At 40.0% G+C, this 25,004-nt stretch overlaps 1 protein-coding gene across 1 annotated transcript in view; it reads left to right on the top strand.

Moving 5' to 3' along the window:
• Nucleotides 1-25,004, top strand: part of SEMA5A (semaphorin 5A) — a 509,156-nt gene that overhangs the window by 396,102 nt on the left and 88,050 nt on the right. The window contains exon 13 of the mRNA XM_032135528.2: nucleotides 13,693-13,810. Coding sequence (XP_031991419.1) covers nucleotides 13,693-13,810 — 118 coding nt within the window. The remainder of the gene's footprint in view (nucleotides 1-13,692; nucleotides 13,811-25,004) is intronic.

The raw sequence follows: 25,004 nt of genomic DNA, 5'->3' as shown, positions 1-25,004 counted from the left end.
ACGCACAGCCCTGATGTGGACTTTTAAAGTCATTTTAAGGACTCTGTGTGGAGTGGATCAGCATGTCGGCAAACTTCCTTTGCAAAGGGCCAGAGAGAAACACTTCTAGGCTGCACAGGTGTCCGGTCTCTGTTGAAACTCCTCAGCTCTTCCCTTGCAGTGTGAAAGCAGTCATAGATCATAATGAATGAGTAGATGTGTGGGTCAAGCAAGGCTGATGGATTTTTCTGTTGAGAAAGGTGTGATCCACTTTTAGATCCAGACAGTTTATTACTTAGCCAAAAAAAAAAAAAAAAAAAAAAAAAAAGAGCAGAAAATGAGTCTACTCTCCACATCCCTTTTCCCACAAGATGATATCAAAACAAAAGGGGCAGCTGGGCATGGTGGCTCACACTTGTAATCTCAGCACTTTGGGAGGCTGAGGAGGGCAGATCACTTGAGGTCAGGAGTTCGAGACCAGCCTGGCCAACATGGCAAAACCCCATCTCTACTAAAAATACAAAAATTAGGTGGACATGGTAGCACATGCCTGAAATCACAGCTACTTGGGAGGCTGAGGCAAGAGAATCGCTTGAACCCGGGAGGCAGAGGTTGCAGTGAGCTGAGATCACACCACTGCACTCCAGCCTGGATGACAGAGTGAGACTCTGTTTCAAAAACAAAACAAAACATAAAGCCAGGTGACAGTGCAGCAGGAGAACTAAAGCACTGCGCTCTCAGCCATGCTGTAGCCTGGCAGTTTTAGAGCCTAAAGCTGTATCATAGTGCGGGTATATGAGGGGGCAGAAAGCCTTACACCTCATCAGAACCTGGAAAGCAATGAGAAGTTCCTGACAGCCTTCCTGGGACATAGGGATGTGGGAGGAATGGTTTTGCAGCAGTTCCTCATAATCCTCCCATGTTCCAGTATCAGGGAGGATCCTGGGGGCCAAAGCTTAGGTCACCTGTAAGTCAGCCTTGCCCTGTGGCCTCTGAGCACTCATGAACAGTTACCAGAGAGGAGTATTCCCCAGTTCTGTGTTTCAGGAAAAGTTTAGGTGGCCGTATGAATTTGGCCACAGGCTGTGTGGTTTGCTGACCCCTAAGTCAGGTTATCATCTGCCTTTTGAATAAATGAATGTCCCTTAATAACACTAATTTATAAAATTAGATATTACATTTATCAAATGAGTTATTAAATTACATAGATTAATCTGTACCCTAATATTTTATGAACATCATGGACTTTTCTAACCTTTGGATACTTACTCATACAATCTTAATTTTTTATTTAACAGTCATCGAAAGAGTGTGCAATTAATCTTTAATCATAGAACAGAAAGTAGACTGTGAATTCCTGCATGACAGCACAGACTTCATTCAAGCTGTGGGCACATGAGCTCCCAAAGCCTGGGCTTCCTCTATGCTTCTGGGTTCAATGAAGCCTCCAGCCTGGTATCCAACTCAAAAAAGGGTCAATAAATATAATATTTGTTAAATTACAAATGGACCTTCTGCCTCTCCCTTATCTGCTAATTTACTTCATACCTTGAAAAGAAGCAAAATTCTTGTGACAAAATAAAATTCCTTTACAGAAAAATGTGGCAATATCACACAGTAGCAAAAGGATTGAAAGCCTTTGGGCCTTAGGTGGGTTTTGTTTGTTTGTTTGTTTTATTTTTGCTTAATGAACTAATTGGGGGAAAGGAGAGAAAATCTGAGAACTGGAAGAATTATAGCCTACATATAAAAGAGTCACACCTTTCAAATTGTGCCTTATAAAACTAGAGGGGAAGATGGACCATTAAGAAAAAGACGTTGGTCAGGACATGGTGGCTCACTCCTATAATCCCAGCCCTTTGGGAGGCTGACCTGGGTGGATCAAGAGGTCAGGAGTTTGAGACTAGCCTGGCCAACGTGGTGAAACCCTGTCTCTACTAAAAATACAAACATTAGCTGGGCGTGGTGGTGCACGCCTGTAAAACCTGCTACTCCGAGGCTGAGGCAGGAGAATCGCTTAAACCCAGGAGGCGGAGGTTGCAGTGAACTCCAGCCTGGGTGACAGAGCAAGACTCTGTCTAGGAAAAAAAGAAAAAGAAAAGAAAAAAGACATTGGCTCCATTGAGTGAACTGGTATTCGGGTGTTCTTAATGCAGTTAACCTTTAATAGTGTCATTTAGTTAAAGAAATTAACACCTCATCAAAAAAATTAGTATGGAAATTAGATTACTACAGGACATTTATTGCTCTAAAGGTCAAAGTTTTAAAAGGCGGAGTTAATAGGTCGACATCTTTCTTAATTAAATATTCCCTAAAGACAGCATCTGCCAATGGGAAAAGCATACAATGTGTACAGAGAAATTGTAGGGTCTTCACGTGGTCTCCCAGCCAGACAACCTTACTCATTTGGTCATTAATCAAATAAACATTCAGGAGGACATTTTGACATGTACCCATTTTACAAAGTAAATATCCCCTCAGAATGAACTTAATATTTGCCAGATCTCAAAGTCTTGAGTTTTTGTTTGTGCTGGCTTTGGTTTAACCTCTAGAGAATGTGGATTTTTTGTAATTAATTCCTTTATATTATATTTATTGAACTCAATACTTGCCAAACACCAAGTGAGGCCCTGCATAGAGGATGATGAATGAGGCATCCCTGACCCTGCCTTCAGAGGACTCAGTGTAATAAGAAATTCTGGTGTAAGTAAAATCACCTGCTGTCATGGAACTGAGCCAAAGGACCTTGGAGTTACCTTAGAATTTATTCCAAAATCGATTTATCTCTAAAGTCTGATCCTGGAATACACTAGGACCTAATCTCCTCACCTAATGTTCCTCTCCAATTATTTTTTAAAGCTATATCTGTATCATAACCAGTGTTCTAATTTTCAATTTCCAGTAGTAAGGGAATTAATCACCACTTATGATATACCCTTTCAACTATTGTTCTCTGATTGAGTTTTCTGAAGCCATTAAGCTACACCTATGAAGACATCTGTATGATACAACAAAAATGTAATAAAGCACAGCAACATTATGTGGATGCCACCATTAAATCTGTTTTTAAAAATAGAGAAATGGCAGAAAGTAAATGCACCAAGTTTTTGTTGGTGCTGGCACTAACAAAAGTGGTAAGTGCTAATTAGGACAGTGAGGAAGACATGATAAGAGGGGTTCCAAGGTAGGCTTGGGCTGGAGCACAGTGTATTCCAGTGTTGTCATAAGGTAACATCCCCAGACCCTGGGCAGGGTGGGTAAGAACCCATCAACACGTGAAACTGCTTTACTAAGAGACTGTGTCCTTGGTCTCTAATTGGCAGTGTGTGTTTTCAACAGTCAGTTGGGTAAAGTTTGAAAATCTATTACCAACTGTTTGTTCTTAGTTGAGAAACACAACTAAGGGAGATCAGAAAGAAAAAGTTTCCTTTTTGGCCAGGTGCTGTGGCTCACGCCTGTAATCCCAGCACTTTGGGAGGCTGAGGAGGGTGGATTGCTTGAGGTCAAGAGTTTGAGACTAGTCTGGTCAACATGGTGAAACCCCATCTCTGCTAAAAATACAAAAAAAAAGAAAAAAAAAAGGTGGGTGTGGTGACAGGCGCCTGTAATCTCAGCTACTTGGGAGGCTGAGGCAGGGGAATTGCTTGAACCAGGGAGGTGGAGTTTGCAGTGAGCCGAGATTGCACCACTACACTCCAGTCTGGGTGACAGAGACTCCGTCTAAAAAAAAAGAAAGTTTTCTTCTTTAATATCTACTCCACAGGCTTCCTACTTTTGAGCTCTCAAATTTAAAGTTATGTAAGAATTCCATAGGAAAGCTTGAGCTGCCACCATTCTTGGCTCCAGACCCCTGCACCTGAGTTATCCTAAATAGGAACACCTGGTCTTCTCCTAAGATTTTTTTTTGTTGTTGTTGTTGTTGCATAGTCCAGTGAATTCTTAAGGAAATAACTATTCTCGTATGTTTGCAAAACAGCTTGCCTATGGAAAGAGCATGAGCTTTGCATTCAGGTGGTTCTGGATGGGGCTTTTGTGTGTGTGTGACCATAAGCCAGTTACTCAAATTCTTTGTATCTCATTTCTCAATCCTGTTTCCATAGAAGTGTGTTATCAGAGATAAAGAGAGAGAGGCTATGTTAGGGGTCTGGTACATAATAAGAATTCAACACAGGATAGTTCCTTTCCTGTTTTAATACTATACTCAGTTCATGCAGGTCCTTCTGAGCTGGCATTGCCTGCGAGTGGTCTTTTATACTTTCTGCACACTATGTTGAAGGCTGGGCTTCAAAGTCTCCCTCTGTCCTAGATGTAAGTCAAAATAAAAAGTGAATGAAGAAACAAGAAAGAAAAGGAAAAAAAAAAAAAAAAAACTAAAAAGGACAGACTGCTCTTGTATGTGTGGTTTGCCTTCTTTGCCCACATATACTTCGCATGGTCTCCGGACTAAACTGAAGGTAAACTGACAGCCAACCATTTGCTGCTCTGCCTTCAAACAACTTCAGGTTGTCTGAGAGGAGGATTCTTCTCCTTTCATTCAATTGTTTCCTGACTCTGTCGGGGCAAATCAACAGTTCGTGAGACTCTAGCATGACCACATGATGTGCTTGGGTGAGTGATGTCAGCATGGCCTCTTCCAAGCAGTGGGAGCATCTGTCTGTGGATTTGCAATAATTCCCTGTCTCGAGTGAACATGTCTCTATCCACACAAGAGCAACTGGGATTCAGGCACTGATGAAGGCTACACAGGGCCAAGTGTGAAGAGAGCCAGGTGCTTGCCTTCACCACTGTCACCGGCTGCCCAGCAGTCGTGAGGGCACCAGAGAATCCACATTCAAGGCAGACCCCACACTTGCTGTAACTACCTGCCGAGAGGGACAAATGTTCTGAGGGGTGGGCTGTACTACACAGAAGGGTTTCTTGGCATTGAACCTCTTCCACTCAATTGCGGTCAAACTGTTAGGTGAATTATAAGAAAACAGAATAATACATATTTTCCCCTCTGGACTTACTCCCCTTTAAGGTTTTGAGTAAAAATTAAAATGTATTACCTGACACCTTCTGCATTCTTCAGGCATAATTGTTGACCCTTAAACCCTATTTCACAGAAGTGTCTCTCTTGAAAAACATGTTATATAGCAAATAAGTAATTGTGTCTTCATTTTAAATCTTAATTAGCAGAGAGGAGAGGACACTGGGGGAGGGTGAACTTTGGAGGTACCTGTAATTATGCCTACTTATAGAATAGAGATGTGGAATACCAATTGTGTGGGCTTCTCCCTGAATGAAGTGACCAGTAATTATTTTCTTTTCTTCTTGAGCACATAGACACAACTTTTTCTGGTTGCCATTCCTGGTGAGTTACTTCCACATCACAGAACCATGGAAGGTTTATGCTGGGCCATTGAAACACCCTGTGCGCCCTTTGTCCTGGTTTTGGTCCCCTGGTACAATCCTAGCCATGGAAGAGGCTGCCTTTCTTGGCTTTGTCCTGGAGGCAGTCTTGGCCTTTCTAGAAAGACTTTATATTTGTTCTAGAGAAAAGTTTACAATGATTGAAGCCCACAAGGAGGTCAAGATAAACAGCTCAGGATTCAGTGCTTAAAGAGGGAGTGGAACGGGCTCTCTGCATCAGGTCAGAAACCAAAGCTGGCAAACCAAGTTAATCACAAGTCCTAGATCCAGGAAGAACTTTTGACTTGCTTATTTCAAATGTGCACTATCTAATCCCATCACTATTTTTAAAATTATCAATTTTCTGGAAACGCTTCACTGTAAAATGTGTATCAGTCTTGTTCAATTTTAAAACAGATTTTTCAGGAAAATTGAAATGTTACATTTGCCTATTAAGGTTTTAACTAAAAGAACATTTGCTTAGTATGCTTAGTATTAGTGACAGTATAAGTCAATTATTTAAATTTAATATTAAGTGCAAAATGAAATGTAAAAAACAGCCATTGTATTTGATCAGTGTTATTTAATGTTAAGCCGAGTGGTTTTTAATATCTGAAAAGTATTAAAAGTTAGTCACTAATTGAAATCGAGTACATTAATTTCACCTACAAATCATAGCATGCAACGTGAATTATTATTGGACTTAGTATTTTCAATATAGCATGTTTTCAACTACCTCAGAAGTCCATAGTGTATAATAACTTGAAATTGTGCTTAGGGACTAATTATAACAACCGTATGCATCTCCATCTCAAAAAAACCTTTTTTATATACTGTCTAGTACGATGTAACTCTCCAAACAGCACTGTGAATAGGTATTTTTGTTCCAGTTTTGCAGAAGAGGAAAACAAAGAAAATGTATGTTCTAGCTGGATTTACCAACTGAAGGATCTGTGGATGTCTCAGGAAGGTTATTGTCTACTTGGAATTTTCTTCAGTCTTATTTTTAGTAAGATAATTTGTTTGTTTGAGATGGATTCTCACTCTGTCACCCAGGCTGGAGTGCAGTGGCATGATCTCAGCTCACTGCAGCCTCTGCCTCTCAGGTTCAAGTGATTCTCCTGCCTCAGCCTCCCAACGTGGCGTGTGCCACCACGCCCAGCTAATTTTTGTAGTTTTAGTAAAGACAGGGTCTCACCATGTTGACCAAGCTGGTCTTGAACTTCTGACCTCAAATGATCTACCCACCTTGACTGTAAACTAGTTCAACCATTGTGGAAATCAGTGTGGCGATTCCTCAGGGATCTAGAACTAGAAATACCATTTGACCCAGCCATCCCATTACTGGGTATATACCCAAAGGACTATAAATCATGCTGCTATAAAGACACATGCACACGTATGTTTATTGCGGCACTATTCACAATAGCAAAGAGTTGGAACCAACCCAAATGTCCAACAACAATAGACTGGATTAAGAAAATGTGGCACATATACACCATGGAATACTATGCAGCCATAAAAAATGATGAGTTCGTGTCCTTTGTAGGGACATGGATGAAACTGGAAAACATCATTCTCAGTAAACTATCACAAGGACAAAAAACCAAACACCGCGTGTTCTCACTCATAGGTGGGAATTGAACAATGAGAACTCATGGACACAGGAAGGGGAACATCACACTCCAGGGACTGTTGTGGGGTGGGGGGAGGGGGGAGGGACAGCATTAGGAGATATACCTAATGCTAAATGACGAGTTAATGGTGCAGGAAATCAACACGGCACATGGATGCATATGTAACAAACCTGCACATTGTGCACATGTACCCTAAAACCTAAAGTACAATAATACAAAAAAAAAAGATCTACCCACCTTTAGCTCCCAAAGTGTTGGGATTACAGGCATGAGCCACCGTGCCTGGCCAGATAATATTTTTAATTGCAGCTCTTAAAGTAAAAGAATAGCTTATGAAGTATATGGTAACATGGTGCTTAGGAATGAGACAGATTTTCATAGGAATTAGGGAAGGGATAATTCATAGACAGGTTGATCACTACCACAATCATTGTAATGATAATAGAAATTAATATTGATGTTTGAAGTGTGGCTCTTGCACAGTACTTGGGAAGCACTTTAAAGTATGCAACACTTGCAAGGAAACCCTCAATCTTTAGTGGGGCCCAAGGACTCTGCCCATTTCTCTCCTCAAGCTTCAGCCCAAGTCCAGCCTCCATTTTACCAGTTTTCAAACTCTCCAAGTTCTCTCCCTGCTGAGTGCTTTTCCCAAACTGATCTCTCTGCAAAAAGGTTCTGTTCTTGCTGGCTCCTATCAAATGGGTCACCTCTGTTCATCCCGTTTGTTCCAGTCCCTGAATATCCTCTCACCCAAGGCTCACCCACCCATCGAAGTGGGGATTCACCAGACTCTTACGGCCCTTTGAGTTCTTCCTTTGCAACTGGTGGTTGATATTTATCATGTAACTATTTAATATGTACTTTCTTAACCAAATGGTAAGTTCTTGGAGCTCAGTGACAGTGTCTGTTTGCCGTGGTACACCCAGCACGTTCAAAGTTGACTTCATGGCAAGTGCTCATAAGTATGTGCTGAATCGATACATGATTGAAACACTTTTAAAATCCCATGTTTAACAATACATTTTATATTAACAAAATGGCAAAAATCCTTAATATCAAAAATAAACTGACCTAATGATAATTAGAGTGACAGTGACAAGCCAGATAAAGTCATCACTTATACTTAGATAATCTAATAGGCACAAGGAATTGTACTCAGTAATAAATCTCAACTTCTCAGAAATACAGTGAAACTATTTTAATGAATAAACTTATTTTTCTGTTACTCCAACGAACAAAAACCATAATTGCAAAATTTTTAAATGTAAAGAAATAATTTAGATATATGTTGACGTTATTGTCGTGTGGAAAGGAAAGTAGACATTTATCCTGCTTTTTAGAATTAAGGCCTGTCTCCAAATATACGTTTAGCTCTAAAAAATATGCTCAATAAGTGTGTTTTTGAACAAAATTAAACCTTCGGATTCTGACTAACATTTTTATCTGAATTCAGATACTTTCAAATACCAGGGTAATATGTAAAATGAGAATAGTGGAAGGTCATTAACACATTATGGAAATTTTGAACTTGAATGTTGATAATTGTATTTGAATAGCATGTATTTATGGGGTACAAAATGCTGCTATGACATATGTTTACAATTTGGAATAATTAAACCAAGCTAAACTTTTATTAAAAATATTTATCACACAAGGAAAAACATTTTCTTTTTTTTTTTTTTTTTTTTGAGACGGGGTCTTGCTCTGTCCCCCAGGCTGGAGTGCAGTGGCGCAATCTCGGCTCACTGCAAGCTCTGCCTCCCGGATTCACGCCATTCTCCTGCCTCAGCCTCCTGAGTAGCTGGGACTACAGGCGCCCGCCAACACGCCCGGCTAATTTTTTTTGTATTTTTAGTAGAGACGGGGTTTCACCGTGTTAGCCAGGATGGTCTCGATCTCCTGACCTCGTGATCCGCCCGCCTCGGCCTCCCAAAGTGCTGGGATTACAGGCTTGAGCCACCGCGCCCGGCGGAAAAACATTTTCAAAGTGGAATACAGAAAAGCCACTTTCACAATGGCTGCATTAATTGGAAACCCACGATTTTCCACAGTTTCTTAAAGAGATCCAGCTTCCAAAAATAAAATTGTGTGGTAGATTTTCTTAAGACATAATTTAGAATAAAGGTAGATCTCATCAGAATTTTGTCCATGGTGTAAAATATTTTGCATGAGGAAATTATATTTAAATATACATGGTATTTTATTGAATGGGCATTTGTGTTTGTAAAGACATTTTAACATTTTAAAGGATAAGTGTAATGTTAAGAACATGCAGAACCATTGGCATCATCAGAAGAAAGAGATGTTATTACATGTAGCTTTCCATTTAAAACAGCTTGAAATACTTCCCTCTAACACTGGGGCATTGTTTTAAGTCTCCAAGCAGCTTTGCACGGGAAGTCTGGGGTAAATGTAGGGAGTCCGTGGAATTTTTCCCTTTTTGGAGGTTTAATTTTACCTACTGGTCATGTTACTTTAATAAGAAACATGGAAAAGAATGCAGGGTTTTTGAATGATCTCTAAGTGTAGCCTCGGTATATACTTTTGCTCTGTGTAAAGAATCACACACAGAGAATTCCCATATGTGATATACACTATGTTATTTTGTCAATGAAAGAATACTCTCAGGTTTGCCATAGGAGCTGCAAATATAAATATGTCACTTTTGGCTAGTTTAGTAAGATGAGGACACTCTCAGATCCGATCTCATTGGCACAGCCGGGTGAGGTCACAGCAGGGAGCAGAAGGACTCTTAGCACTCACCCCACCCAGGTCTGTCTCATGAGTTGCACTTGAAGGGTCTCCAGATTCCCAGCAACTTCCTCTGGGTATTTTTCTACAGAACAACACTGCACATGCAAAGCTACTCAGGAAGAAATTGCTGACCCCTGGATAATAAATGCACATGTTTCATGGTCTTAGTCATTGGTTGTGATAGTTTATTCTCATCTTCTCTATTCCCTGCACAAAAAAGGTGTTATTAAATCAATTGTGTGTGTTGAGAATTGAGAAAATTTTTATGTGTTTTCGACAATAAAAATACAGGTTCAAGTTTTATTCAATGAAACTGATCATTGAAATAATTTTTTATTTAAAATAGTACATTATTGGGAATCATATTCCCACAGGTAGAGATTTTAAAATGCTTATGCTCACACTCTCTGTTATCAACTTGTAGTATTTGAAAAGGATGTCATTTGAATAACAGGAAAGGAAACCATACTCACATCTATTACTCTTCCTCTGACACCTGAATTTGTTTGTTTTGTGTGGGGTTTGAGATGTTTAGATTTTTAAATACGTATTTGTGATTTTTGATTTTGTTTGTTTGTTTATGAGGAGGAGAAAAATACATTTCAAATGGATAAAGGATAGGGAGCCAAAGAAATGATACCTTAGAAGAATCAGAAGGAATTGGGGGAGTGATGTTTCTGTAATCTTTAATCTTTCTATAATGTTCGATGTTTAATCTTTAAGTTGGGAAGATTTAAGTGAGAAAGATCTTAACATGGAACACACATTAGATGCCATAAAGGAAAGTGTTCATAAGTTTTACTGCATAAAATTTTATAACATGCATATCTCAAGAAAAAAATGTCAAACGGGGAAAATATTTCTCAGAGAGGGCTGCATTTTAATGCAAAAATAACCCCTTCCAGTGACCATGTAATAAAATGAATGACTCATGAAAGAGATCAAATCAGGAATTGGATATGGATAGGAAGTTTACACACAGAAAATGCAAATGTTTAAAAAGTATATTCATCTATGCTAAGCCTTAACCAAAGACATAACTGAAAGAAATGAAAACAGACAATTGAGAAATTCTATTTTTTTAATATACCAGCTTTCTGAAAGACTTACCCGTTGGGTGAGTTAAAAAATATGGTAACATCCAGTGTGTAACAGGGTGAGGCAGCAGAGGCACTCCCATGTTGTTGGTTGGTCCAAATTTAATAATGCCCGTAACTTTTGACTCAAAAGTTACGTGAATAAAATTTTATCATATAGCAAACCCATACAAAAATGAGCACTGCAGCCTTGCTTTTAAAGGGTAAAGTTAATAATTTTAAGGGGGAAATTTACACTGCTGGTGGGAATGTAAACTAGTACAACTACTGTGGAAAACAGTGTGGCGATTCCTTAAAGAACTAGAAGTAGAACTACCATTTGATCCAGCAATCCCACTACTGGGTATCTATCTGGAGGAAAAGAAGTCATTATATGAAAAAAGGCACTTGCACATGCATGTTTATAGTGGCACAATTCACAATTGCAAAAATGTGGAACCAACCCAAATGCCCATCAATCAAGGAGTGGTTGAAGAAACTGTGATACATATATATGATGGAATACTACTCAGCCATAAAAAGGAATAAATTAACAGCAACCTGGAAGAGATTGGAGACTATTATTCTAAGTGAAGTAACTCAGGAATAGAAAAGCAAACATTGCATGCTCTCACTTTTAAGTGGGAGCTAAGCTATGAGGATGCAAAGGCATAAGAATGACACAGTGGACTTTGGGGACTCAGGTGCAAAGGGTAGGAAGGGGGTGAGGGATAAAAGACCACAAATTGGATGCAGTGGATATTGTATACTGCTTGGGTGATGGGTGCACCAAAATCTCATAAATCATCACAAAAGTACTCATGTGACCAAACACCACCTGTTCCCCAATAACCTATGGAAATAAAAAATTGAAAATAAAATAAATAAAATGAAGGGGAAATTTAAATAAATGTTGGTTCATCAAAGAAATGGAGCACTATACAGCTGTTAAAGGGAATAAGGTAGAGCTATATTTATTGACAAGAATAGTGCAATAATGTATTATTGGTTGTAGAAAGCAAAATGTGAAACGGCGTGTACAATCACATTTGTGTGTATTACATATCATTATTATATAAAACATATATTTGCCTATAAGCAATAACAAAATACATATGTGTATATATAAATATGTGCACACAAGTATGCTTATATGTGTGGATAAAATATCTGCAGAATATGTGAGTTAGTATAAACAGTACCTACTACTAGGGAAATAGGCTTTGTCCTTGTCCTTTATAACTGCTTTGTTTGTATTTTTGAATGGAAGTCATGTCTGCATACGGTTGCATATCAGGGAGTTTTAATGAGGTTATAGGAACAGGTAATTGTTTCATACCTTTTTGTACCCCAACCTAGCCCTACTTCTGAGAAACAGCTTTTTAAATCATTTGCACTTCTTTAGGTAATTAATAAATGATAATTGTATAATAACTCACTACATATCAGTAGATTGATCAGCTGTAAATATATCTTCCCTAGCTGTGCAGCCTTCAAATCAATCTTTCCCTCCTTCAGTTTCTTCATTTCAAAGTGAGAATCAATGTAGTGCCTAATTGAGATACTGTATTTATAAGGTTGTCATGGGGTTTAAATGACCAAATATAAGTCACATTCTTAGAAAACTGCTTTATATATGATTAATACATTTGGTGTTTTAAGAATGACAATTTTGTATTGTAAATATGAACAACTCATCATTACTTATGCTACCTCCCTGCCGACAGGGTTGATGGTTAAGCCATGATTTCTGGTCCTACCAGATTTCTAGTCCCTGACTAGTTTGTAACAGGTCCTCCCTCACTGTGAGTACTATCCTACCTCTAAGAGGGGTCATTAGCACCTCCATGCTGGCATTGCCTCTCTTTCCTCACATCTGCTTCCTGCCCCTCCGACTTCTTGGTCCATTCACAGGATTTCCAGGTTCAATGTCCTGTGTGCCCATGACATTATCTTCTGTATATTTCTGGCTCCATCGCTATCATCTCTGTCTTCTTCCTCCCTCGTTTACCTTTGCTTGTCTTTACAATGTAAAGGCCACAGCCCTCATCTAATAATGCCCATGTAGTGTATGAACTCTTTCATTTAGACAAAGTTAAAAAGAAAATACCCGCCATCTACAATACTTTTGATGTCATACGTAGGATATAATAGACACAACTATATGAAATTACTATTAAATTGAAAATTTTAATACATTTAAGCTACAGTAAACAAATGAAAGATGTTCCTATTTTTTGAGTTTGAACTATTCATGTTGAAGAGTTTTGGATGTATCTGTATGTCATTGGGCTAATTTGTCAGATTTTCTGTGCCTCAGTTTTCTCATCAATAAGGTGGTGGTAATAATGATGATGATTATGGTGATGGTAACAGTAAATAAAGTGAAAATAACACCTGCCTATCAAATCGTTTAAGCGTCTGCATGCTATGATAGTTTGTATTATAGTTAATATGATAGTAGGTGTTCAACAAATAATACCTGTTGTAAAGAGGAGGAGGATAATGGTGACAGTAGTGGTGATAACAGCTATGTTGTTTTTGAACATTGTAGAATCTTGATTTTAGCACTATTTATGACAGCAAAATGCTCGTGTTGTCTCATCTTTAGTCATCTGTCATGTATGTTAGATTAAAACATAGATTTTTCAAAATGTCTGTGTAAATGATTTAATATTAGATATTTACTGGAGTGTGCAGATAGCTGTGTTCTCCAGTGTGCAGCCTCAATACCCATTGGGCTTCATATGTAAGAAATCCCATACCTCTCTACCAAGGGACAGGTTCGCCTTGTCTTGTGTATCTTATCTTGGGTAAAGCAACCTTTCTGTTGACCATTTGGTGTGTGTTTCCAGCACCTGCATTGGGGCCCAGGACCCTTACTGTGGCTGGGATGTGGTGATGAAGAAATGCACAAGCCTGGAGGAGAGCCTGAGCATGACTCAGTGGGAACAGAGCATCTCTGCATGTCCGGTGAGTGCCCACCTTCTCCATCCTCTGACAATGCTGCCCACAGGAGCCATGCTCCCCTGGCGATCCTCAATCACACTGTCACGCTCTCTGCGCCTTTTCATATGAGAACCTTTTTTGCAAACCCAGTCTGTGGTCTCTCAGATCACTTGGCTCTTGGCTTGCACAGGGCCACATGGAATGCTATTATAGGTTTTTTGTCTGTTCGAAGAGAAAGGTCTTCAGAGAAAACTGTGTTGATTTGATAATGGAGTTTACGGTTTCTGTTTTATTCTTGGATTTTTTTTTCCCCTCCAGAGTTTGCTGTGGACTATTTTGCCCCTTATAGCACTAATAAAACAGGAACTTCCACACCCCTTTTGGGAGATATAATTCCAGAGGCTGACATGAGGAAAGATGAGAAAGGAGTAAACTAAAGGATATTACTTTCACCTTCATGTGGGGCCAACCAGTAGATCCTGTTCAAGGTCACAGGAAGGTCTGGGAGAGGCAGCCTAGAGTGCGTTCCCATAGAGGACTTTGTGCCTAGAGTGCGTTCCCATAGAGGACTTTGTGGAATGAGGAGAAACTCACCTGTATTGAGAGCCAGACTGAATCCAAGAAAAGCACATTTCATGGTTTCCTTTGCTGATATGTTTGTTTGGGTCCACATTTATAAGAACCAGTACTTAGAATATTTTTTGCTTTTTTTGTTTGTTTGTTTGTTTTTGGAAAATTTTTGGCCTTTAGAACATTTCATCCAATCATCTCAAGTTCTCTTATGGGTTCTCATAGAATATGAACAACAGCTATTAACTTCCACATAATGGAAATGTCATAAGTTATGTTAAAACTGCTGATCTCTGCCCATCAGTTCTGCTGTATCTCTGCAAGACAGAGGTGTGGCACATTCCGTGTGTGAACTCCTTGCTGTTTCTTCCATGCTTTAGAACTGCGAAGGCATCGCAACAGTCAGCCTGTTTCCCACCAAAGTACTTACCTTTTCTGTTATCTCAACCACATATTCGTGAAGCCTGTTCTTCAGCTTGAAAGTCAGAAAACCAGACAGGATGAAGCAAGGAAGTCTGGGGCTATTCAAACCAGTGGCATTTCCCAAATGTTGGCACTGAATCGAGGGGCCTTCACTGTAACAGTGTGTGCATCACGACATCTAGGCTCTGGAAAGCTTCCTAGTAGGATTAGCTATGAGTCCTCATGATTATTTAACTTCAGATCTATTATTTTAGTAGCCAATTTCTCTGCAAAATCCCTTTAAAATGGTTAGAAAAATGCCATTGTTTGTTCTAAGTCCCTTCCTATCTCTGAAAAGTACTAAGAGCACAAGGATGTTCATCTTTCATTCTTTGCAGCTTGATAAAACATAATGTTTAATACCTGAAATGTGGTTCCAAATACAGGCATACACTTTGGAAGAATCAGCAGATCTTCTTGTAGACCTTTGATCTTGCATTTTCAATCGTAAAAAAGGCACAAGATAATAGCTGTGTTTCTTAAGTAATTAGGCCATTGTCTAGGACCCAGAGTTGTTTTAGCATATATCTAAGAGATACTAATTATGTAATTATTAGTATCTGTAATGGGAGCTTCCCAGCAGGCAGCATATTCCTGTGGGACCCTCAACCTAGAGAGGCCTTTCCCTCCATGCTCTAGTGTTTGTGGGCTGGAGTTCATGGGCTAGAAATACACACCCACGCACTTGTGTTATAATGAATGTATGTATTGTATATGTCTTTAGTCATTAAATGGAGAGTTGGCTGGGCACAGTGGCTCATGCCTGTAAACCCAGCACTTTAGGAGGCTGAGAAAGGAGGATTGCTTGAGGCCAAGAGTTTGAGACCAGGCTGGGCAACATAGTGAGGCCCTGACTCTACAGAAAACTAAAATAATTTAATTAGGCATGATGGTGCATATGTGTAGTTCCATCTACTCTGGTGGCTGATGTGGGAGGATTGCTTAAGGAGTTTGAGGCTGTGGTGAACCAAGATCATGCCACTTGTATTAGTCTGCTTTCACACTGCTATAAAGAAATACCTAGACCAGGTAATTTATAAGGGATAGAGATTTAATTGACTTACAGTTCTGCATGGCTGAAGAGGCCTCAGGAAACTTACAATCATGGCAGAAAGTGAAGAAGAAGCAAGCACGCACCTTCTTCACAAGTCAGCAGGAGAGAGAGTTCAGGAGAAACTCACTTTTAAACCATCAGATCTTGTTAGAACTCCCTCACTATCAGGAAAACAGAATGGGGGAAACCACCCCCATGATTCAATCACCTCCCACTAGCTTCCTCCCTTAACATGTAGGGATTACAGTTTGAGATGAGATTTAGGTGGGGGCATAGAGCCAAAGCATATCACCACTGCACTCCAGCCTGGGCAACAGAACAAGACTTGTCTCAAAAATAAAAAAAAAAAGAACGAAAGAAAAGGAAAGATTTAATATTTAAGAAGTGAAGAGAGGGTGGTCACTAAAGTTGTTTCCTGCTACTGAGAGGACCTGAGGTCCTTGTTGCCTTCTGACCTTACTTGAGTTTTTAACAAGTAAGGTCAGAAGGTAACAAGGATCTGCCATGGTGTCAAGGCTGCCTCCTCTACCATCTCTGCTTTCAAAAATAAAGCTGAGCTGTGATATCTGGCTCTCAGTCAGCAAAACACTCATTACAAGGTCTGTTTCTTCTGATGACAAGGTATTTCATTACACAAAATTATCCCTGTCATGCCACCAAATGTATTTTATCACATATCAAGATACACTTTAGATAAGTTAAGCATATACAAAGAAGGCAACAAAAGATAATAAATTATGTCATTTTGAGCGAAACACAGCAAAGGAAACCATATATATTTCTGAGTTATATAGGCTACCATTTTGAAAATTAGAAATTCATATTTTCTAACTATACATCTCTTTCTACAAATCTGTCTCTTAGAAGGAGATGACCTAGATGTAAATGATTTGCATTAATATAGAGCAGTAATAACTTAGAGAGGTATTTAAAAAAACTATTGAAATGTAATTTTCTTCCATGTTATTTTTTAACTGAAATGGGACAAGGGCTTAATTTTATTGGGCAAATCTATCATATATAATCATTTCTGATATGCCACTGGTTGTGATGTGTACCACTGCTTTATATATTGCTAAGAAACAACAACAGCAAAAAATATTCTCATGGATTGCAAGATACCAGTTTATTTTAGAGATGGTAAAATACAAAAAAAAAAAAAAAAAAAAAAACAGAGAGAAGTTTGCAATCAGTAAACACTTTTACCTACCTCTGCATATATAGATTACAGAGGTATGTATCCCCGTCCAAAGGAAATTAAGCTTTATAAGCTAAGGGATTTTTGAATGAGACCAAATATCTTATACCTCATGTAAAAGTGCAAGCTGCATAATGAAAGACAGAAGATCCTGTTACACTGAGTGCAGTAAGAGTTACAGTAATGTTGATGATGGTGAGTCAACCTCAGACCCTCTTGTGTGTGACCCTACCAAGTAAACCTTCACAAACCTTGGATCAATTACATAGCACAACTGAGTTTCCCAAAGTTAGTGTTCTAGTCAAACCTCATGCAGTGACTGTGACTTATGGCTGTCTTAGACCATTTATGTTGCTACAACAGAATACCTAAGGCTGAGTGATTTAAATTGGACAGAAATTTATTTCACACCATCTTGAAGGCTGGTAAGTCTAAGATCAAGGTACTGCTAGTTAGTCTGGTGAGGGGCTTCTTGCCGTGTTCCACCTAGAAGAAGGTGGGAGGGCAAGAGAGAGCCAACTTTCTTTGTCACAACCCAATCCATTCCTGAGGTAGGAACCCTCCTGACCTAATCACCTCTTCAAGGTTCCACTTCTTAATTGTATCACACTGGCAACACCTGAATTTGGAAGGAGCACATTCAGGCCATGGCAGTGGCTTAAATCCTCTGCTACCCACAGAGTTTGAATTGGATAAGGGACCCCCAAGAAATCTTCCTAGGGAATTAGGGACTTAAAGAAGACTTATTTTCTGCAGAGGGATCCCTATTTAAAAATGTTTATGGGTTTCTATAGTCCAGATAACAGGGCAATAGTTTACTGACATATTGATTAATGTTCTGTTTGCTTATAAAATTGTAATTGAAAACATTACTCTCAGTTTAAGAGATTTGAAGTGCATCAGTAAAATCTAAATTGGCATATCTAAACTGATTAGAATAATTTATATGTCCTGCATAAATCATAATGTTGTTTAACAAGGGTAGCATAGTCTTAGGAATCTACTTGAGCTTTATTTATGCATGAATACCATCCACACCCTTTGTGAATACATGATGACCAGTGTACCATATGATGTAATGAGTCCCTATTCCAAAATGCATCATGTATTATAGTTTGCATGTTTACTCCCCACAAATATGATGTTGAAATGTGATCCCCAGTGTTGGAGTTGGGACCTGGTGGGAGGTGTTTGGGTCATGGGGGCAAATCGCTCATGAATGGCTGGATTCCCTCTCTGCAGTGATGACTGCATTCTTGCTCTATTGCTCACATGAGAGTTGTTGTTGCTGTTGTTTTTGTTTTTTGTTTTTTGTTTTTTGTTTTTTGAGTCTCGCTCTGTCGCCCAGGCTGGAGTGCAGTCACGCAATCTCAGCTCACTGCAGCTTCCACCTCCTGGGTTCATGTCATTCTCCTGCCTCAGCCTCCCGAGTAGCTGGGACTACAGGCGCCCACCACCACACCCAGCTAATTTTTTGTATTTTTAGTAGAGATGGGGTTTCACTGTGTTAGCCCTTATGGTCTCGATCTCCTGACTTTGTGATCCACCCGCCTCGGCCTCCCAAAGTGCTGGGATTACAGGCATGAGCCACCACGCCCAGCTGAGAGTTGGTTGTTTTAAAGACCCTAGCATCTCTCACTCTCTCTCTCACTATGTGACATATCTGCTCCCCTTTCACCTTCTGCCATAATTGTAAGCTTTGTGAGACCCTCACCAAAGGCAGATGCCAGCACTATGCTTCTTGGCCAGTCTGCAAAACTGTGACCAAAATAAACCTCTTTTCTTTATAAATTACCCAGCCTCAGGTATTCCTTTACAGAAATGCAAAATGGGCTATACATCATGTAATAACTAACAAAATACAAAGAGCAAATAAACACCTAGGGGTCTCCTAATAACAGGATTCTTCTCAATGCCATTATGTAGTTAGTGTCTTTAGAATAAAAGGGAATTTTAGCAATGATCAAGCCCAGAGCCCTCTTTTAGATGGGAGTAACGTAGACTACAGTCTAAGGGGTTTATCAAGGATTCTAAAACTGCACTGGGAAAGAAACCAGGATTTAAATTCAACATTTTTGACATTATCCCTAATCTTCAGGATAATGCCCTTCTAAGTTTTCAATGTATTCCCAAAGTAGGGGTGACACAGTCATCACCAACAGATTATTCTTAGAGAGCAGGTGAGAGATTATTTCTGAATTTTGTGATAGAATCTTAATATAAGAGAAAGACAAGAGAACTAAGGTTTACTTGTGCGTCTAGAGCATGTGCTCAGTGCCATGTGAGTCAACTTTCAATGGATTATCTCATTTAATATTCACTGTGATCCCCAGGGATGGACATTTTTGCTTCCATTTTATAAATGGAAGAGGTGGGGCTCAGAGGTATTAGATAACTATTGCCCCAGTTCACCCATCCTATCAGAGGCTGCACAGCGCTTGAGCTTGGAGGCACTACATTTCCTGCGTAACTCATTTGCAGAGATAGGCCTAGGGATGATACTTAGTTGATATCATAGCATGAGACAAGCTTTCCCGAGGAGCATATCTAACATTCTGTTTTGTTACATTCTATGGCAAAATGTACATGAAAATTTTAAAAAGGAAGATTTTTTTTTAACTTTTGAAAAAATATCAGAATAGAAAAATAAGACTTCAATTAAGTCATGAAACAATAGTGGTTGGAATACAGTAGGAATCTAAAGATGTGCTCCAGGGACCTCTGCACTCACCAAATGCATCTACATCCTTGGTCACTTGAAATTAATGAAATGGACATGAACAAATGAAATATAGGATTGCAGATGGTGCTTGGTAAAAAAAATTGCATCTTCTTTAGCTAGCACTTGGAAACCTGCTATTTCCTAGGTAAAGGGAAAGTTGCTATTACAGAGTTGGGGTAAAATTACTTGAAGCTAATTTCTTTGAGACTCTCACCAAAGAAGGATCTACAAATTACTTAACATAATGAAGTGGTTGAGATCATAGGCTCTGGACTAGCTTGTTTGATTCTTGGGTCTTTTACAACCAGAGTGACTTTGAGCAGCTTACTTATCCTATCTCAGCCTGTTTCATATCTGTAAAATGGGCTGTAGGTGCCACAGGTGTGTTGAATATTCAAGGAGTTAATACATGTAAAGCACAGTGCCTGGCATACACAAAACTACCACTACATGGTATATGTCTTGCTAAGGTCTAATGTTTAATATTAAATAGTATAATACACATACCTGTAAAAGAAAGTTGCATTGCAGAAATCTAGAAGATAGCACAACTACAGATAATTTATTCTAGATATATATCTGATGCCTGTTTAAGGAAGCCTTAGAAAATATAAAAATACCTATTCATATGAAAAAGTAAAGCCACAGAACTTACATTGTTATTCATGGATCTGCTTTCTAGGCAGATTCTTACATGAATATACTCAGAGTCAAAATGAGCAAGTGCTTAAATGCAACACAGAGAACCTGCACCCAAAGTCCCATGTACTTTTCTAAGGATTGCCAAGTTCTCGTTCTGAAATGTAGTAGAACCAACTACAGTGATCCTAGATTGAAAACGCTGCCCTTAATGTCTTCAACTACTCCAGCCATGGCCAGAAACTGAATCACACATTCTTACCCTGCCAAAGTGCAATTGCTGTGTGCTCTCACTATGATTTGCCCAATGCAGTTCCTTTTCTTTCCAGGGTTTGGTAACTGTTTCTGCCCTATTTTATTTGCCTCTTTCCTCTTCATTCTTTCATTAGCCATCACTTATTTCAAGTTCTTCCTCTATTTCCCTGTGCCTTTCTTATGAGCTCCTCTTTTGCCGATTCATATATTTGGAAAGAGAACATTTATAGTATCTCTTTGCTTAAGACCCTACTAACTCATGCTAGGCCAAAAGAAAACGAACAAAGAATGTCTGGTGCAGTGGTTCTCAATCAGGAAAAAAGTTGGCCCCAGGGTCATTCAGCAATATCTGGAGACATTTTGGGTTGTCATAGCTAGGGGTGGTAGGGCACTGGCATCAGTGGATGGAGGCCAGGGGTGTCACTACACATCCTGTTATGCACAGGGCAGCCCCTACAACAAATTATCCAGCCCAAATGTCAATAGTGCCAGTGTGGAGAAACTCTGGGGCAGTGGAGAAAAGGAAGACCAGTGCTTCAAATTACATCTTCCAAATAACTAGCTAGGGAATCTTTGGGAGATTATCAAATTCATGTGAATCTTAGTTTAATTTTTCTATAAAAATAGCATAAAGAGATTAAATCATATAGACCGCATATGCCTAATGGTAATTAAATTTCCTGTGAATAGGGCCTAATAAAGGACTATTTTCCTCCTGTGTTGCATTGTGAGGCAGCAGCTTCAGGGCTGATTCTGCCACCCAATTCAGGGAGGACAGCAGATGAGCAAGTCTTTGATTCCCTAGGCCTTCTCCTCTTGCTCACAAGATGGCGGCAGGATTGCCAAGTATCATATTCACCACATGTAACCGTGTCCAAAGCAGGAAGGAAGAGAAGGAGCAGAGAAAGCTTCCCCCTCTTCATTTGAAAGAAAATAGTTTCTAGAAACCTCTTGCAGGGTCCTCTTGAGTCTCGTTGGCCAGAACTGGGTCACATGTCGGTTTCTAGACCCAGTACTGGCCCAACTGAGGGGGTTGCCATGATTGGCTTGTAGCCTAGTCAGGATTCAACCCTGGCCTCAGATATGTCCTGTTTGAGGTTCAGAAGCGTGGCCGGTGGTGCCAGCCCAACTCACCATAGATTCCTCCTCCCTCTGCTCCACCTCACAATGATGAGGAATAATTCCCATAATGAATGCAAATCCCCTTTTTTTTCAAAGTACTTTCTTCATAAAAATCCATTTACCTTGGCTGGTGTCCCTACCTTAGCCTCTTTGGAAAAGTGGAAATTCTCAGGTTGCCTCCAGGACGGGAGATTATTTTAAGGAAGCACGTGGACTGGAACTCTGAGTGATTTCTGTTTCCATCTTCATTCGGTTGTCACCATCATATTGTACTTCCTTCTGGCCTCACAGTCTTAGATATTTCTATCGTCTATATCATCATGAGTTTAGGATTTCCTCATGACCTAGGAACCTCCCTGCTCATTTCCTTTGTATTTTACATGAGAAAATGGAGACCAAAGGGGCTTGGAAAGCTCTTCTTTGCCTCAAATTCTCTAATTGTCCCAATTCTGCCATCTCAAATGTTTCCAATTAATACTAGGGGGATTTATAAACCTTCAAAAAAATCACAAATGCATCTGCTTCATGAAAGGGACAAATGTGCAAATAAACCCCCAAACACAGAAGGACCCAAGAAATCAAAGAGTGAGGCAGACAAAGTCAGTTTGTCGGTACAGGGTGAGTTTATTGGGAACTTACGGAGAGAAATATGCTCTTGGGCAGATGCAGGACGGGTAGATCTCGGTGCCATTATTCCCAGGGCTTATGTGCCATAGGGAAAGGATATACTTCAGAGGGAATGCCTAGGAATGTGCTGAAGGGCAGGGTTTGCGGTAAGTACGTGCTCTTACACAAGGAACAATAGGTAAACTGGAAATCTTAGAGGCATTCCCAGAACTGGGGTTAATCGGAAGTCAACATGGTGGATTAGCATCCAAGATAGAACTGCTTTGACCTCCATAGCATCCCAACCTGAATGACCCCTCACACCTTTGAAACAGCCTTTGCAGAATTAGAAGTGATGAGAGAATTCCAGCGTGACTGATTCCATCTTGCTTTTAACATCGCAGGCTAAAGTGTTTTATGTAATTTTGTTTTGCATATAATAACACAGAGGCCAACGCCAAGATAACTATGAGAGGAATTTAGTTTACAGTTAAATTTTGAGGCAAGGAAAACTTACCTCCCTGTCCTCATATTCAGAGATTGAAACTGTATTCATAATGGTAAGGGCTTGAACTTTGCTGAAGAATAGGCATGAACAATGACCTGCTGACATTTAGCCTGCTTTTCTTTAAGCTGTTACCTGATTCAGGTAACCAGGGGTCACAAGATTTATAACTTCTCTAACTTACCCCTATAGATAACATTACAGTTGTGAAACCTAAAGAAGTGGTCTTTGAGATATTTTTCAGATTTAGCACTTCAGCTGACCGAAAGCTGCCCCGTAGTCCAAGAACCCCTCTCAGGAACTGACTCAGCTGCCTGAAAGCAGTTTTAATACTCCTGCGATTTCATCAACTGTTTCAGTTCCCCAGCCCCGGCCTGCCAAAGTACTCTCAAAAACCCCTAGTCTCTGAATTCTCAGGGAGCCAGGCTTGAGGAGTTTCTTTCTGTTCTCCTCACTTGCCTGGCCCTGTGATAATTCAGCTCTTTTTTTTTTTTTTTTTTTTTTTGCTGTCATTCCTGTTGTTCCCAGTGCATTTGGCTTTCTGAGCAGGGGGCAAGATGAACTCTTGGACCTGTTACACCTTCATAGAGAAGTGAGGCAAAGGATGGCCAAATGTCCCAGAGAGCCTCTCAAACAGTCTCCCTCCCCACTCACTCTCTGCCTCAAGGGTCTGACCTTCCTCACATCCAATGTCCGATCCTCTTTCCCTTGTTGTCTTGTGGCCTTGGGCTCAGGTAATGAGAGGCATGGGCAGGAGGAATGAGACTGGGGTATCACTCCCTTACCCCCTTCAACTAAGGATTGCTCCAGCCACCCTGTCCTCCCTCCCACCTGCAAGCTTAGGATGGTCACAGCTCCCGTGGTGGTGTCTGCTGGGGCCTTCAGCAGCCCTAGAAGGTTTCTTAACTGAGCCCACACTGCAAAGAGTCAAAATAGTACAGACCTATATATTGTGTAACTATGATGCAAATATTCTGTCTGACCACTGTTATTGCTTGAGGCTGGCTCCATGAACAAGATATGTGCTTTTTACAGTCAAAACAATACTAGCAATGTTTGCACAGCAAGCAGGAGTCTGGATGTTAAAGCAGGCAAGGATGTGTTAGCATAGGAACTGCGTTTGCTCACAGTGAAAGTGACCTCATCCACTGACAAGGAGTCCTTTGGCTGGAGACAAGTGGGAGGGCTGATAAGGAGGTGAAAGGAGAATGTTGAAAATCCCAAATGGTAGAGTCTTTGCCTCTTCAACAATAGAATCTTCTATATTAGTGGCTTGAGTCACGTTGTCGTGCAAGGCTTGGTTCTCCAAGAAAACACTATGGTCTTCAGGGAACCTTATGATCAGAGTAGGTGCTGTCTTTTCATCTTAGCCAACAAGGAGGCCACCGGGACCTTGGAAATGAAGATATTTTCCTCTTGGGTAGGATCCAGTGTATCACTTAGAGTTGCTCTAACAGAAAACCAAATGCTGCATGTTCTCACTCATAAATGGGAGTTGAACAATGAGAACACATGGGCCCAGGGAGGGGAGCATCACACATCGGGGCCTGTCGGAGGGTGGGGCAAATGGGAGGGAGAGCATTAGGACAAATACCTAATGCATGTGGAGTTTAAAACCTAGATGATCGGTTGATAGATGCAGCAAACCACCATGGCACATATATACCTGTGTAACAAACCTGCATGTTTTGCACATGTATCCCAGAACTTAAAGTAAAATTTAAAAAAAGAAAAGAAAAGAATTGCTCTAACAGATGGTGCAGCTCTATTCCATCCCTTTTGCCACAGTTTCTTACATAAATAGCCAGGTATGGGGGGAAATTCCCAATCCCATCCACCTTACTGGATAGAAAATGTTAGAGGGTTGGTTAGAAAGGAGGGATAGCCATAATTATAGCAACTGGATTTGGCCAACCAGTCATGTCAAAAACAACGAACACTTTTCATGTTTAGCTCTTATTGTATTTGGGGCAATGATGTATCAAAAGTAAAGCTTGCCTATATTTTTACCCACAAAATATGGTGCCGGCATTATTCTGAAATGGCGAAGTATGGGTATAGAGTGTAACCCGAAGAGAATGAACT

Source organism: Hylobates moloch, unplaced genomic scaffold, assembly GCF_009828535.3.
Source record: "Hylobates moloch isolate HMO894 unplaced genomic scaffold, HMol_V3 SCAFFOLD_17, whole genome shotgun sequence".
In the NCBI taxonomy this organism is placed as follows: domain Eukaryota; kingdom Metazoa; phylum Chordata; class Mammalia; order Primates; family Hylobatidae; genus Hylobates; species Hylobates moloch.
Note: the sequence above shows the minus strand (reverse complement) of the source record. Positions and strands in the feature narration are given on the sequence as shown.